The sequence below is a fragment of the Cyrtonyx montezumae genome, unplaced genomic scaffold (genome assembly GCF_038088225.1).
Source record: "Cyrtonyx montezumae isolate F1298 unplaced genomic scaffold, pur_monq_1.0 scaffold_3, whole genome shotgun sequence".
In the NCBI taxonomy this organism is placed as follows: Eukaryota; Metazoa; Chordata; class Aves; order Galliformes; family Odontophoridae; genus Cyrtonyx; species Cyrtonyx montezumae.
In genome coordinates, this window is record NW_027072034.1 from 93,824,827 (window position 1) to 93,840,504 (window position 15,678).

A 15,678-nucleotide genomic window follows, 5' to 3' on the forward strand; every position below is an offset into this window, starting at 1 on the left:
AAAAATTTCTTTGAAACATTTAAAATCATTGTATAAATTCACTTGAAGTATTGCCGAATGAACTCATCTTTAAATGCTCTCTTACAGGACTTGGCAACAATGGTTGAGCAACTGGTGAGGTTCTTAGGAGTTTCTTATGACAAAGCACAGCTGGAATCCATGGTGGAACACTGCCATCAACTCATTGATCAGTGCTGTAATGCAGAAGCACTTCCTGTTGGCAGGGGTACGTTTAAAACCCACAGTAAAAATTGTAAGAGTGGAAGTTGAAAAAAAACTGACAGCTTAGTAAACTGCAAGATATGTTAAAGTGTTGGCAAAATTGATATATAAATGATTGAGGAAACTGATTTTTGGTGTAATTTTGAGGGTTGTTTTGTAATAAAGATAGAAATGACTGAAAAGAACAGAAACATCCAAGATCAACAGCTTACTGATCACCATCAAAACTTCTCTGTTCAAGAAGGCGTTTTTGGCTTACTTCAACTGATTAAGTTATTGATGTTGAGACAACTACTTGGCTCCTGATATTTGGAATATCAAAGCACATACAATTTCTTACAGTTTGACCTGGTTTAAACCCGTTTCATTGTATGAGATTCTCTGGAATAGCAGGTAATTCTAGCTTGAAGTCATCAAATGACAAGAGCATGTAGGTTTTTTTATGTGCTTTTTTCATTGTCTGCCTTGGCTGTCTAAAATGTGTTTAGCTTATAGATGTTTGTTCTTGTGAGGCCTTTCTCCAGGAATCCAAAGTGCCCTTAAGTACAGCTGTCCTTAGACAATGTCAAGAAATCAGGTCTTTTCTAATTCTTCTTTCTGATAAACATAGAAGAGTAAAGTCAAGAAGTCCCCTCAACTTATTCAACAGAGCACTTAACCCTCATTTTTACAAAAAGCTATTTAAGAACATGATGTAGAATTCCTATGTCAGCTTCACAAGTGCCCTTTCCAAAGTGATTTCAAACTGAAGAAATCACTTTAGCTACTGATATAATTCAGCTTTAACTGGAAGTTTCTGTTCCCCTCTTTTGTCTGTCTGTGGCCATGTTACCACTTCTTGGCAGCATCATTCGTAACGCTTGTCCTTATCATGGCCACATAGTCTTTCAGAGGAAGTGGTTTAAAGGTTATTGTCCCTTACCCAGATAGAGTGATCTGAATACTTTGTTCTTAGGTTTCTGTGTAGGGGCCCTTTCTTTTTTACTTCTCTCTCTTTTTATAAGTATTTTCAAATCTAATAAAAACATCAAGCATCAAAGTCCTTCTTGATTACTTATTATAAGTTAACCAGTCGTTTATTTGTTTATCACACATTTTATTTATTAACATGGGGCTGGCTGCCAGATATCCACCATGCTGCTTTCTCATTTCCCTTTAGAAATACTGGAGGAGAAAAAAAGAATGAAAAATCTAATGGGTCAAGATAAAGATGGAGATTGCTCACCAATTAACATCATGGGCAAAACTTGGGGAAGATTAATTTATTTTCAATTAAAAATGAGTACAATAGTGTGAAACAAAACTAAAACCACCTTTTTCTCATGCCCTTTCTTTCAAGTCTTGACTTCAGTCCTCATTCTCCTACATATTCCCAACCCTGAGTGGCACAGGGAGGATGGGGAACCCATTAACAACAGTTGCTTTCTGCTGCTGTTTGTTCTTCAGACTTTTCCCCTGCTCCAGTATGGGGGTCCCTCCCACAGGACAGAATGTTTTACAGATTGTTCTCCCATGGGTATTTCAAACAGGCTGCTGGTCTTGAAGAACAGTTCCACCATGGGCCCTCACTGTGGGGTAAAGTCCTTCAGGAAGAAGCTGCTGTAGTGTGGGTGACCCATTAACAGGCTTCAGCATGGAAATCTGCTTCATCATGGTCCTCTAGGCTGCAGGGGAACAACCTGCTTCACCGTGATCTTTTTCATGGACTGCAGGAAAATATCCGCTCTGGCATGGGGAAGAACACTTCCTCCTGCTCCTTTTTTCCTGACTTTGCTTTATTTCTCTCATATTTTTCTGCCTCCTCTCTTACAACTGTTCTGCAGGTTTTACTCCTTAAATATGGTATCATAGAGGCACTGTCAGCTAATGGTGCTCAGCTTTGGCCAATGGTGAATCTGCTTTGGAGCTATCTGGAACTGATTCTGTTCAATATGTGGAGCAGCTCCTGAGCTCTTCTCACAGAAGCCACCTTTGCAGCTCCCTCAAACCTTGCTGTGTAAACTCAACAGTATCTTTGCAATCACCTTTAATCAGTCAGATTGTAATCATATGCACATTCAGTTTGAGAGGATCTGTTTCCCATGAAAGCATGCTTGCTTGTATTCACCACTACCTTTGCCTTTGTTGGCAGAGCTTTATGCCAATTTTCGTCCCCCTGCCCAGACTATGATCAGAGTAACTCCCTCAGTAATTTGTATTGTGTGCATGTCATCGCATACTTTTCAGAATGTCATACTTGAAAAAAGCCATTGATCGGACATCCTTGCTTTTATCTATGAATTTGTGAACCTGATACGGAAGGGTTGTTATTATGTAGAAGCTGTACACTCCAGTTGTTACAATAGGATTTGGAAACTGAACTTCTGTGAACAGTTCTGTAACCATAAAGTGGCACCTCTTTTGCCCTGGTTCAGTTATGTTATAGAAAATGATGAGTTCTTGAAATAACTATATCAATATTGCTAGCTTGAATTAAAATCAGGGTGAGAACAAGGGACTGGAGTTTTACTGAGAGACCTCTAGTTTTCAGTAGTCTCCACTGTGTAGTGTGTTTTTCTGCTGTTAGATATCTTAACTGTCATCCTACTCTCCCCCTGCTTCTTCAAACTGAAAATTCAACATGTAACACAACTTGCATCTTGTGTGAAAACCACAGACCACCTCAGGGAGTGGTAGAATTTTACAGCAGGTTATCTGCCTGATTACCAGCCCACTTCTTGGCTGTGAAAACAAGATGAAAAATTGAATCTGGTAAGGGATCTTGAGCACCTCAGGGTTTTATGTGAGATTTTGCAAACAACAGAGCCATAATCACTGTTCTGTTGTGTGAAGCAACACACTAGGTTTGTACCTAGCCTCTGCTACCATAGAGATCTGTGGAGCAGCACCACAGCTATTTGCTATGCACAGCTGAAATCCTTCCTTGTCCAGTGAAAGCCAGAAAGGCAGTTGAGAAAGGAAGGTGAGATTGTAATATCAGGAAAAAAAAAAAAGAGAGAGAGAAAATAGAGCTGCTACTGAGTCCTTCAATGGTCAGAATGGTCAGTTACTGTCCCCACTGCTCAGTTCATCCAGATGGGGCATTGCCCTCTTTTGCTGCATGCACACTTCTGTACACAGTGTTAGTGTTCGCTGTTTTGTAGTATAGCCTGCAAACCCCCCAAAGTCTGAGCCTCTTATTCTTACCTTCTACAAATCTTTCAAAAAGATTCCTCTGCTTTGTAATATAGAAGAAAGGCAACTACTGCAGCAAATATAATATTTTGTCATTTGCTCTCTGTGTGCTTTTTATTAAAAATATTCTTATTTTCAATTTCTTTTGTTCACCGTCTTTGCCTTTTACAATATTTTGTTACTTCAGAATGTAGCTTCATTAACAGAGCTTTGTTCTTCTGTTCATTTCTGTGACAAAGAATTTTGGCAATAACATGACAGCTTATTGTAATTTGTTTCAAATATTTTTAATTTGTCATGAGTTACGTTTACTTTATTTTGCTTTATTTTAGTTCTTCATTTTTTTTTCTTTTAGCACATTGATCTTTACTCTGAAGATAACCCTGAGCTTCTGTGAAAGCAGAAAAATGATTAGATATGTTACTTATATTTGACTCATATCACATCATAGTTTACACAGTTGCATGATTCAAATCATAAACCAGGTGGGTGACTTTTTTTGACAACCTATCCATTCATATGGTAACAAAAAAACCTGTTAGAAATAATCTACTGCACATGCCCTTTATAAAGCCTGTGATTTGGTTATATATGTTGTTAGGTAGATTCAGAAAGTAGAAACATATATTTCCCAAGCAGAGAAAGAAAATGTTTTATTAACATTATTGAAATGAAAGCTTTTATGCGATTACAGTTACCAGATAAAAACTAATTTTAATTATCAGATATTTATGGTTGCAGGAAATGTCTTAACTGTCTTTTTGATGAAGAACAAATTTTGAAAAAGAAATGTATATAATGTATGTTGTGTAACTTTCATGTTCTTTAGACCTTTAGATCCAGAAAGCAAACCAAACTGCAACACTGTCACCTTTGGGAGCTATAGGGCAATCCTGATTTCATAAAATGGTCCTTGCCACACGTACTTCATCATCATGTAAATGTGTAATTCACTGAGGTTTCAAACAGTTTTGTCTTTGGGCTTAATTATAGAGTTGCTGCATAAGAGCAAAGATAATTAAATTAAATGAGTATTCTTTGTATGCATCAAATGCACAATTAAGTTCTCTGCATGTAGTTTTGTTCTTGCTGTTATGATTAAACACAGCGGTAGCACAGTCTCTGTTTTCCTTTCATTTATTCCAGCTGAGCAAGTTTGGATTTTGTCTTTATTTGTACCCAGTGTCAGTGAGACACCAACAAATAACCCTGACGAAAATAAAATCTACTGCAAAGAATCAGCAACTAAGGGAGCTGTAGCCGTTGACTGGTGACTTCAGCAGTGTCATCAGATTGCATTACTAGCTTGCTTCAGTAGACAAGAATACTCCATACACTGAAAAAGTGTTCAGTGTCCACAGCTTTCTGTTCCTTATGTACAAAGTTAAATCAACCCCAAAGTTAACATCCAAAACCAAATCTGTATTTAATGCTCATTAAGGCTAGAGCAGAATCTTGTAATCTGATAATGCTCTCCAAACCCAGATGACAAGGGGTAGGGTACTCACTTTAAGGTTTTACAAGAGTTGTAGCAGGTGGCAAATAGGGAAGGTAAGCTCAAGTCTCACTGAGGTTTCAGTAAAAGCTACTACTGATCAGCTTCTTGCAAGTGATAGTGCCCTGCATAACTGGATTGTAGAAATTTATTATCCTGTCTGCTCTCTGACTTGTGTTCCCTCTCTGTGTTTCAGGTCGAGTTGGGCTATGGAAAGACATCTTCACTGTTTCAATGAATGAGAAATTTGATTTAGTATATAAACAGAAGATGGGAAAATGTGACCTCACATTTGATTTTTATTTATAAAAAAAAAAATGCATGCATATGATATCCAGATATAGCTAAAAGTGCTTTATGCATTCATTTATTACCTGCTGGACAAACTACTGTAGCTATTATGTGTAACAAGATTTAAAGAAAGAAAACCAATCTAAGTAAACCATAGCAGATACAATTGTATTTGATCCTAAACAGCTGTTTATTTTCTGGTATTTTAATTCTTCATCCACACACAAGAACTTCCTAGACAATACTAGAATATTCAGCTGTTATGGAATGTATTATATAAGGTATGTATCATATATGCAACTAGAATGTACACCTTTTCAGCCCCACATTGATTATTTAATATTTTATAAAATCTTTTCACTAGAACCTAAATAACCATCCATAAACCAAATAAATTATTTCAGAGGGAATCAAGTAACAGGCCAAAACTGTATGCTAGAATGATCTCAGGGGTTAATCATCATATTTATTTTTATAGCTGGTAAATCAAATATAAATAAATCCCATTCTAAAATAGTAGCTGATCAAAGTGGGGTTCACTCTAAGTTCTGCGCACCCATATCTGTAATTTCTGAGTAGGTTCTGTGTACTGGCATACTCAGCAAGACAGGCCTTGTTATGAAATACAGCCGTGATTGTCACTCTAATCCCAACCCCCCTCCCCCATGTTTCAGATGGATGTCTTCCTGGTGGATGAAGTTCAGCTCCATGCAGAAGGTCAGAAAACTGAAGCTTTTTAAGCCCCCAGCTCTTGCTCAGTCCCTCAAAACTGGGCTTAAAGGCATGACATCTGATACAGAAGTCTTTCTTCAGGAATCAGTCTAATTAATTTTGGTTTCCTGTGTAGATCTGAATTTCAGCTGTTAGATACAGGAAGATAAGGTGCTGGATATCCTCCAGTTCCACCAAAAGTTAAAAACACTCAGTACTATTCTTTGTGCTATTGGACTCTGTCACACCTAACTTAAGGCTGGTTGTATGTGACACAGTAAGCAGGCAAAGGAAACTGCTGCTCTGAAGGGAGAGAGTTTAAAAATACACCACCAGGTGGGAGTACTGTATGCATGATAGTTTCAGTAATTGTTAGCTATGACTCATCTGGATTATAATCAGAATTCAAGTTTATTACTTTCTCTTTTTTATTTTCTAGGACAGGTATGCAAACAGCCTGAAGCAGGCTACTAGCACTATAAAGCTCTCCAGAATTATTTTATTCTGTTAGGTAATGATATCAATGCCTTTTAGGTTCTCAGCTGCAGGAGGCCCATTTTTTGCTAGTCAAATACTCAGTCTCACCAAAAGTTGTGAGGAAGGACTAGCAGATTTTTGGTGTTTCAGTTCTGTTGGGAAACAAACTGTCAGTTCAGCTGGCAAGTGGTGTAGCATGATGTGGCTTGACAGCACTTTTCCTTGTATAGTTGTGAGTGAAAATGCTTTCTGTGAAATTTTATTTCTATTTTTATATTTTTAGTACTGTATGAATATTAAGCACTACACATTATACTTCTGTGCTTGCTTGCTTATTGAATAAAAGATGTGTTCCATGTGTTGTGGTTTGCTCATTTTGGAGTCCTCCTATTCAAACTATGCCACCTTGGGACGCAGATCCTCTTCCCTGCCAGCACCTCTAAACTTGAAATGGAACTGCAGAAACACAGTATCAAATCAGACCACTGTATGACCCTGTGAGCTGTTTCTGACACAGCTAGTAACAAATGTCCATGCAAGAATGTAGTAGAGAGCACAGGATTGTGTGAGCATCTTTGTGTTTAGTATCTCTTTGTGGAGCTTTTCTTCCCCTGTGCTGGAGCCAACAGCATCCTTTGGCAATAGACTGCATGCATACTGCAGAAAAATGACTTCCTTTGTTTACTTAGGGACTGCCATCAAGTACTGTAATTTGATGTATCTTTATTCTTGAACTGTGATGCATGATTCAGTCACTGTTCCATCCACTCAGGATTTTACACTTCCATCTTACAGCTCTCAGGCTGCTCTATGCCGAGGAGTCCTCATGTGTCATACAGAAGACCAAAACCCACAAACTGTGGTAAGCCTGCAAGAAGGCAGGAGCTGAAGGAATAGTTGTCTCCTATCTCTCGCTTCAGAGAAGACAAAATTTCCCCACACTTAATGTAATTTTGAGTCAGAAGGAAGATTTCATTAGCACCAAAAATCCACTGAAGTTGCTTTATCCTAAGGACATACAAGTCATTTATCCTTTTCCAGTTGCCTAAAGGCATCTTGTATTTCTGAAGACACTAGTGGATCGTACTCCCATTCCCAATCACAGCCTGTCTCTTTTGCTGCAGAAAACAACCACCCTTAGAGGCACCTAACAAAAGATGGTAGCTTCTAAGCCCATGTTTTTTAACACATGTCTATACACGTGGTAATGCCAATTTTAGTATATGCAGAGTCACCAGCTAATAAGCTAGTGCAATTCAAAAAACTTCACATACAGCAAGAGCCTCTGTGACAGTCCGTTGTGTATCTACAACTGTCCTGGAGCTCCATTTGTTAGACAAAGAAGTTTCTGTGTGGTATGAATCTGCTTTCCAGAAAGACTCTCCTCAGAGTTAATCTCTCCGGTCCCTTGACCTCATTGCCCCTGAGCTATTAGATGAAATTCATCCAAGTCTGAAACCTGCCCAAAGCCTGTTCCCATAGAAGCCAGGCTGAAATTTTACCTTTGGATACCCGGTCCTTCCAAGCATTTCAATCTATTAGTATCAATAGATGGTGAACTCCTTCATATTTTGACAATTTGAACCCCCAGAGCTCAACCAACGTCAACATGACTCCGTAAAAATCCCTTGACTAAATGCCCCAAAATATATCTGTAGAGAATACCTTACTGATATAAACTTAGTGCAAGTGAAAAACACCAGAAAATTAATTATTTTTCTCCTCTTGTAGGGTGAATACCCTGAATGAATAGTACACACACGATATAACGAAGAAGAACAGTATATTTTTGGATAGATTATCCAAATGGTAAAAAGATACCCAATAAATTAAGAAGGGACCACCTGTCACTAGAGATTGAGACTTTCCTGGAACTCCACACAGGAGGGATCTATAACAAGAGATCCTCCCCCAGTGGTGGTCAGCCCTTAAATGGGGTCTGGGAGAGGTGGAGCCAGACTCCACCCCTTCTGGTCACACAGGTACATTGCCTTCACCTGTGCTCCTGCGGCTGACTCAGTGCTCACCTCAGGTGATCCATCAGTGGTTCAGGCCGTGATTCAACAGTTCCCATATACCCCTCAACATTCAAATTTGCTAATTTTCTTCTGCTAGCTGCTACAAGTTAGAAATCACTGTTAGTGAGATTTATCATGGTTATGTAGTTGGTAAGCCATTTAGTGGGACAAATCAGCGAGGAACAGGGGGAAGGTTTGGATGGTTTCATTGCAGTGCTACTTCAAATGGCCAACAGTTGACCTGCAAAGTACTGAGTAACCTTAATATTAAATAGTTCATACTGGCCTTCGTTGGTCGTGTGCCTTCATGAACACACCCAATACACCACCTCCCAGGCTCAGTCCTTCACTTAGCAGGCGCACATTAAGCAGCACTCAAAAGAGCTTAGCCAAAATTCTCTGAAGGACACTTCTCAAAAGAGATGGAAGCAAAGAAATAGGGCAAAAATCTCAAACCTATTCAATGTCAACACTGGCTATCTACTTGTGCAGCTTCAGCCAAGGGTGCCTAAAATGCTGGCAGCATTAAGTGGCTTGCCTCAGTGCTGGCATGAGGGAACAGAATGGGAACTTAATGTTTGCAGTTTGGAATAGAAAAAGTATTCTTTGCAGTGAATTTGGGCAATAAAGACAAAGCTAATGAGTGATCATTAAAGATTCTCAGCGTTTAAATATAAATTTGTATATATACAATATGGTGTCAGCAGTTCTGACAATAATTATAAACTTCCATAGGTCTGAATCACCATTATCATAAGCCATTCAGACTTGCTTGGATTATAAATAACGCCTCTTAGTAGTTAAAAGCAAAGGTTTAGAGGGAGTCATATCATTTGCCTCTCCCATCAAAAGACAAAGGTGAAATTGATTAAAATAGATGAATCAAATAATGCTAACAAAAATATCACGGACCCAGTGACCCACAGAAAGGACATAGTACAGAAACAATTACGTCTGCATCCTTCTCAGCTGTTAGTGTGCTCACTTACTAATCCATTCTTTCTCCACAGGATCTGCAGTCTGCTGTCCTCTAGTGTCTGCATCACAAAATGTAGATGTATATTTCTGCTGCTTGTGATGCTGTATATCACACAGGAATAACAGAAATAATTGCAACTAGACATCTACTTTATTTGAAATGGAAAGGGAGTCCGCAAGATGAACACTTTCATTTAAAAATAAAATACAGATTTCAGCATAATGAGGTTTAGACCTCAAGTGCTGAGTCACACTTTAATGAAAATTGCTGTTCTGTCATCAGAGAGCAGCAAGAAGTCAGCAACAGCAATTCCACTCCATCTTGGCCTCTCTCAATATAAATAACCTCTCACAAAGATGGCAGAACTACAACAGAATCTGCAGGCAAACCAAACAAAACCTCTTTCCAGATCTCAGCCTTAACTCATACACAGCTGCATGTAACATTCAGCACCTTGAAATCATCTGAGTAGTGGGGACTTGCAAGAACACACGAATGCGAGAAAAGCTTACAAGAATGCTGTTCTTTATCACCTTGCATGAGAATTATTCTGTTAGCACTGTAGGACTCCTTAGTGTGAGCTAATTTTATAAACAATGAAGCTGTTAATACCAAAAGAGACAAGGAGAAGCCTTTGCACTTCCTGCAAAAGCAGGGACCTAATTGAGGTTCCTGCAACAAACTGCCAGTACCATTTTTCTGGATTTTGCAACTTCATCTGCAGGTAAATCATAATGCAACAACTTCTGCTGGAATTCTCCCCGTGCACAGACGACAAGCTCTGGGAACACATGCTAGGGCAGTTTTAGAAGCCATCACCTGCAGCTGTCCTCTCTGCCTCACTGCCAGAAATGGCCACTGTGGAGGAGAGACAGCAGATGCAAATGTGAGCTGCCATAATGCACAGGCTGACATATTAAATAAAACTGATAGGGGTGGTGGTTTCAGCTTAGGCTGATTTGTGGGCTGCAGTTGTGAGGAGACAGAGCATGTCCTGCAGTCCTGCACCACACACAGAAGTAGTCTCCCCAAGTCATCACAGCTCTTCTGCTATCAGCTACAAAGAACCTGCCACATGGGAGGTTAAGCCTATGGTCACCATCTCTGTCCCACAGTCCAGCTCTTGCCAACACTGAACATAAGATAATAATGTAATTCTCACACACGGTGGCAATGCAGCCAGTGTAACAGTGTGCAGTGACCACTGCTCCCACGGGCTTTACCTCTGCTTCTGTACAGCTGGAAGAGGGGTGCCCACAGACACATGAGCACAAAGCACTCAGCGTAAATGGACTGATCAAAGCAATGTCAAAACCAAGGAAAACATCTGGATTTCAAGCCCCATGGGGAAGATGGTATTTTATTTTTAATTCATCAAATGAGTGGGCTTAAGGAATATACAAAAACTTAACAGAGAAAGGAAGGGCAATGCTGACTATTCCCTGCCAAGGAGGTAGGACCCAAACCCACAAAGGAGGGTCCACAGGAGGCTTCCAGTGCTCAGCAGTTGGGGTCTCTCTCCATGTGTGGCAGGCCCTCTGGGGAACGCTCATCCCTACTTTAGCCAGGCTATTGGACCTGGATGATCTTTAAAGTCCCTTTCAAAGCAAGTCATTCCATGATTCTATTACTCAAATTCTTAAAATAAAATGTTTATCCTGCAGGTTATCCTGTCAGGACATACTGACTCTGCTCATTGAAACTAGAGAGCATTACCCCTTCATGAGGCTATCTTTATTTCCACAGACAGTGGCTACAATATAGCTTTTAACGTCTGATTCCATTTATGAAAAAACACACCAAATCTTGTCAAACGACATGGAAAAGGGACCTGTTCTCTCATGTCAGGCCACAACTGTTCAAACACTCCTCTCAGGAATTGACAGAAACCACTTAAACCAAGAAGAAAAACTGCTTTCTGCTGCTTCCATTGGGTCACTGCACCTGGAAAATGATAAATAGCTGGTAGCAGGGCTGAGGCTGTTTCCTGAGGTGTGGGGTCTTGGTGACAGACACTGGAGTGTCTTTATTATTTTTTTTCTGTGGTTTTGACGAGGTTTTAAAGATTAGGGCAGCTAGTGACAGTGGGAAGCTACTCAGCAGTATCTTCACTCCTCACTTTACAAGAGCATTGCGAGCCCACGCTCAGCCCCGCACCCAATAGGGGCCCCGCCTTACTACTGCCAAGCCAACGGCGGGCGCTTCTGCCCAATCAGAAGCGAAGATAGCCGTTACTATGGCAACAGCGTCCCGCTAACGGCAGAAGGCGGAAGTACAGTGGGGCGCTGAGGTCGGTGATGGGTGGCAGTTAACGTCTGCAACTGCCGGATGCAGAGCGGTGTCCTCTCCGTGTCGTCCGGCAGGAAGGGAGAGGGTGCCTCGGAGCAAGCGACATTGCCTTGAGGCTACCAAAATTCTGAGTGCTGCTGTGCGGCTTTCTGCTCTGGAGGCCAGAGTAGGGAGCTCTGCTGGGATAGGCACTTCCTGAGATCTCAGCTGGGTGCTGCTGAGTCTTGTGCGCTGATGGGGTGATGCTGCAATTTGCTTTGGGGCTGTAGCGGGGCTAAGAAAAGACAGCCTGGATGCTGAAAGCCTCCACTGTTCTGTTCACTGGAAATAAATAAGTGATCTTGGAAGGGGACCATCTTTTCTGCTGTTGTCTTAGCTAAGAATTAAATACACAGGCAGTGGAACCAGGGATGCGTGGCCTGGAAAGAGTACTGGGATGCCCTCTGGATGTGTAGAAATGTATTCAGAAGGCCAAGGTGCAGATGGAACTGATCCTGGCAAGGGATTTGAAAAATAGCAAAAAGAGATTAAATAGGTACATTGGTCACGAGAGAAACGCTGAGGAGACTGTAGCCCTTCTGATAAATGAAAAGGGAGAAGTGGTATCAACAAACATGGAGAAGACTGAGGTACTCAGTGAGTTCTTTGTCTCAGTCTTCAGTGGAAATCAGGCTTCCCATGTCTCTCACATCTGTAAACCTCTAAACAGAGGTTGAGGGAGCAAAATTCCTCCCACTGTAAGCAAAGAGCAAGTTTGAGACCACCTGATGAGACTGAAAGAATTCAAGTCTATGGGGCTTGATAACGTACATCCCAGAATCTTGAAGGAACTGGATGATGTAGTTGCCAAGCCATTCTTTATCATATTTAAAGTCATGGCTGACTGGTAACTGAAATTCACTCCCATTTGTAAGAAGGGTAGAAAGGAAGACCTGGGAACTACAGATCCGTGAGCCTCACCTCTGTGCCTGGGAAGATCATGGAGCAGATCCTCCCGGAAGCTATGTTAAGACTTTTGCAAGACAAGGAGATGATCCGAGACAGTCAGCATGACTTCACCAAGAGTAGATCATTCCTGACCAGTCTGGAGGCCTTCTATTATGGAGTGACATCATCAGTGAACTAAAGAAGTCCAACAAATGTTGCCTACCTGGACTTCTGCAAGATATATGACATGGTCCCATACCACATCCTTATCTCTTAAGTTGGAGAGATATGGATTTGAAGAGTGGATTACTCAGTGGATAAAGAATTGATGAGTGGTTACAGCCAGAGGGCTCTAGCCAATGTGACTCTACGTCCAGTTGGAGGCTGATGACAGGTCAGCCCTTGGATCTGTCTTGAAACCACTGTTCTTCAACATCTTTTGACCAGGACACTAGGGTTGAGTGAAGCCTCAGCAAAGTTGCATATGACACCAAGCTGAGTGGTGGACTTGATACAACAGAAGTAAGGGATGCCATCCAAAGGGACCTGGAAAAGCTTGAGAAGTGGAGTCACATAAAACATAATGAGGTTCAACAAGTGCAAGGTGCTGCACCTGCATCAGAGCAGTATCAGGTATCTGTACCTGGGAACTTATTGAGAGCAGTCCTGTAGAGAAATGCATAGCATTCTTGTTGTGGTTTTGTGGTTTTGATGCCGGTATTCCACATCAGAGCATCATGCAGCAGTGAAGGAGTTAATGCTGTGGGAGCAGCAGAGGGGCGGAGCTCCGCACCGGATGCCAGGCAGCGCTCTGTTGTGGCGAGTTGCTCTGGGCTGCCGTGGAGGTTCAGCACGTGTGCTTCCCCTGCAGGTCCTCCTTAGCGTAAGCTCACAGCTTTTGGTTTGGAAATTTTTATCTCTCTCAATTGTTCAATTTTATTAGATTTAGTAAAGTTACCGTTCCTTCTCAGATCGTGCCGTTGTTTTCTTGTAGACCCATCTCTTCCCGCTGTTTTCCCCCTCCCCCTCCTGGAGCGCGGCTCTGCTCGGGCGGCCGCGCGGCCACTGACGCAGTTTTTTTTTCTCTCCTCTCTCCCTTCTCGGTTTCCCTTGGGTCACTGTCACGGACAACACCGTGACAATTATTGGTGGAGAATGCGGGCAGTGCAGTATTGGCACTCCATTGTAAATCTGGTGCAGAGTGGACTAAGGTTTTTCATGTACCTTATAGCATGCTGGCGTCTTTTTAAGCTCCTCGTGTTCAGCACCGGAGCAATGTGTATATACAGCTACTTTAGTGTGCTGAGGGGGTTACATACCTCCTGCCTAAACACCCTGGCTAACGTGACAGATTATGCGGCATTTGGAACGGTTTCCAGTTACTCTTTTCAGGTCTTTACCTATATTCAAGATGTCAGCCTGGCAACTGTGTTAACTGTTTTTCTGAATGCACTCTCTGCAATAGTAATTTACATCATGTGGAGGAAGCTTTCCTCAAAACCAGAGAGTGTTGAATGGCAGGGAAGGTGGAAAAAATTAGGAAAGAAATTAGAAGCGTGGGGACCCCCGGTGTTATGCAATTTTGATCTTGAGCACCTGTGGGACCCTGAGAAATTCAGTGAATGTTTAGGTAAGGAGTCATGTGACTCAGGACGATCTGAGAAGGAATGTATTGTTTGGGGTCTGGCTTGTGCTTATCGAGCTATAATTGATATTCTGGAGAGAAATGGTTTCCAAACCAAGGTCCAAAGCAAAAATGAAAACCTCGAAGTTAGACCTGACCGATCACAGGAAGCACCGGTATCAGTGTCGGTTGCCCCTGTGGAAGGCCAGAAATGGACACGGCCGTCTTCGCGCCTAGAACGGAAAGAAGAAGAAGCAGAGAAAAAAAAGGAAGATCCAGGCGAGGGGACCTCCTCAGCACCACCACCACCACCTAGAAAGGCCACTAAGAAAAGTGAGAGACATGGAGAAGACAGCGATGATGATGGAGTCACTGTTACCGCTACTCGTCGGCCCCTAAAGATGACTGAAATACAAGGTTCAAGAAAGGAGTTTGTACGGCGCTCGGGTGAATCTATTGTCACCTGGTTGCTGCGGTGTTGGGACAGCGGTGCCAGCAGTGTGTCCCTAGATGGCAGCGAAGCCCGCCAACTGGCAAGCATTGCCAGAGACCCAGCTATCGACAGAGGAATTGGCAGATGTCTGAATGGAGTTGCTACCCTCTGGGAACGAGTACTAGTGGCTGTAAAGGATAGATACCCTTACAAAGATGATCTGGAGCCTAAGGTGGAAAGATGGAACACCGTGGAGAAAGGCATCCAATTTTTGAGAGAAACAGCCGTAGTAGAGATGCTGTATGATCCCAATTTCGTCCCTAACAATCCACACCAGGACCGTGATCCTGATAGAGTAAGGTGCACACCTGATGTATATCGCAAGCTCTCAAAAACAGCACCAGAGAGGTACGCAAGTACACTGGTAGCAATGTTCCATAGATTCAAGAGTCAAGACAGAAGACTCCCAGTTTATGAATTGACTATTACACTCCCAAACTTTGAACAACAGTTTCCACCATCACATGCTTCCATTGCAGCTATAGTAGCAGAAGAAGTAGGTGAGATTAAGGAGACACAGAAAACTATACTGGAGGAACTGTCATTACTGATGAATAGGGATGAGCCTGTGTCAGTATTGGAAACACCTGATGAAGATGAGCATGACGCAAAGAATCTGATGAAGCAATTTATCAAACTGTTGAAAGTCTCGGCCACCAAAGGCAACCGCCCCTCTGCACGAGCAAATGATGGCAGTAACATCATGTCACGTGTGGCCGTGTGGAGCTTCTTACGAGAAAACGGAGAGGACATGAGGAAGTGGCATAAAAAACCCACTCCTGCACTGCGAGCACGGGTGAGAGAACTACAGCAGAGATCAGCCACCAATGGAATTGCTCCCGTCACTGCAGGTAACCAATAGAGGGGCCCTGCCCTCAGCCAGGGGAGGGAAAGGGATAATAGAGTGTATTGGACTGTGTGGATTAGATGGCCTGGCACATTAGAGCCACAAAGATATAAGGCACTGGTGGACACTGG

At 42.0% G+C, this 15,678-nt stretch overlaps 1 protein-coding gene across 2 annotated transcripts in view; it reads left to right on the forward strand.

The window, feature by feature from the left end:
- SULT4A1 (sulfotransferase family 4A member 1) overlaps window positions 1-5,925 on the forward strand; it is a 30,526-nt gene extending 24,601 nt beyond the window's left edge. Inside the window, exons 6-8 of one of the 2 annotated variants that reach the window (XR_010622547.1) lie at window positions 88-226; window positions 3,752-3,881; window positions 5,088-5,174. Coding sequence is in view for 1 of the 2 variants with exons in the window: in XM_065742415.1 (XP_065598487.1) it covers window positions 88-226; window positions 5,088-5,200 (252 nt within the window). In the remaining variant the exon portion in view is untranslated. Of the gene's footprint in view, window positions 1-87; window positions 227-3,751; window positions 3,882-5,087 lie in introns of both variants that reach the window. The other variant, XM_065742415.1, reaches the window with a different exon arrangement.
- Window positions 5,926-15,678: the final 9,753 nt, after the last annotated feature.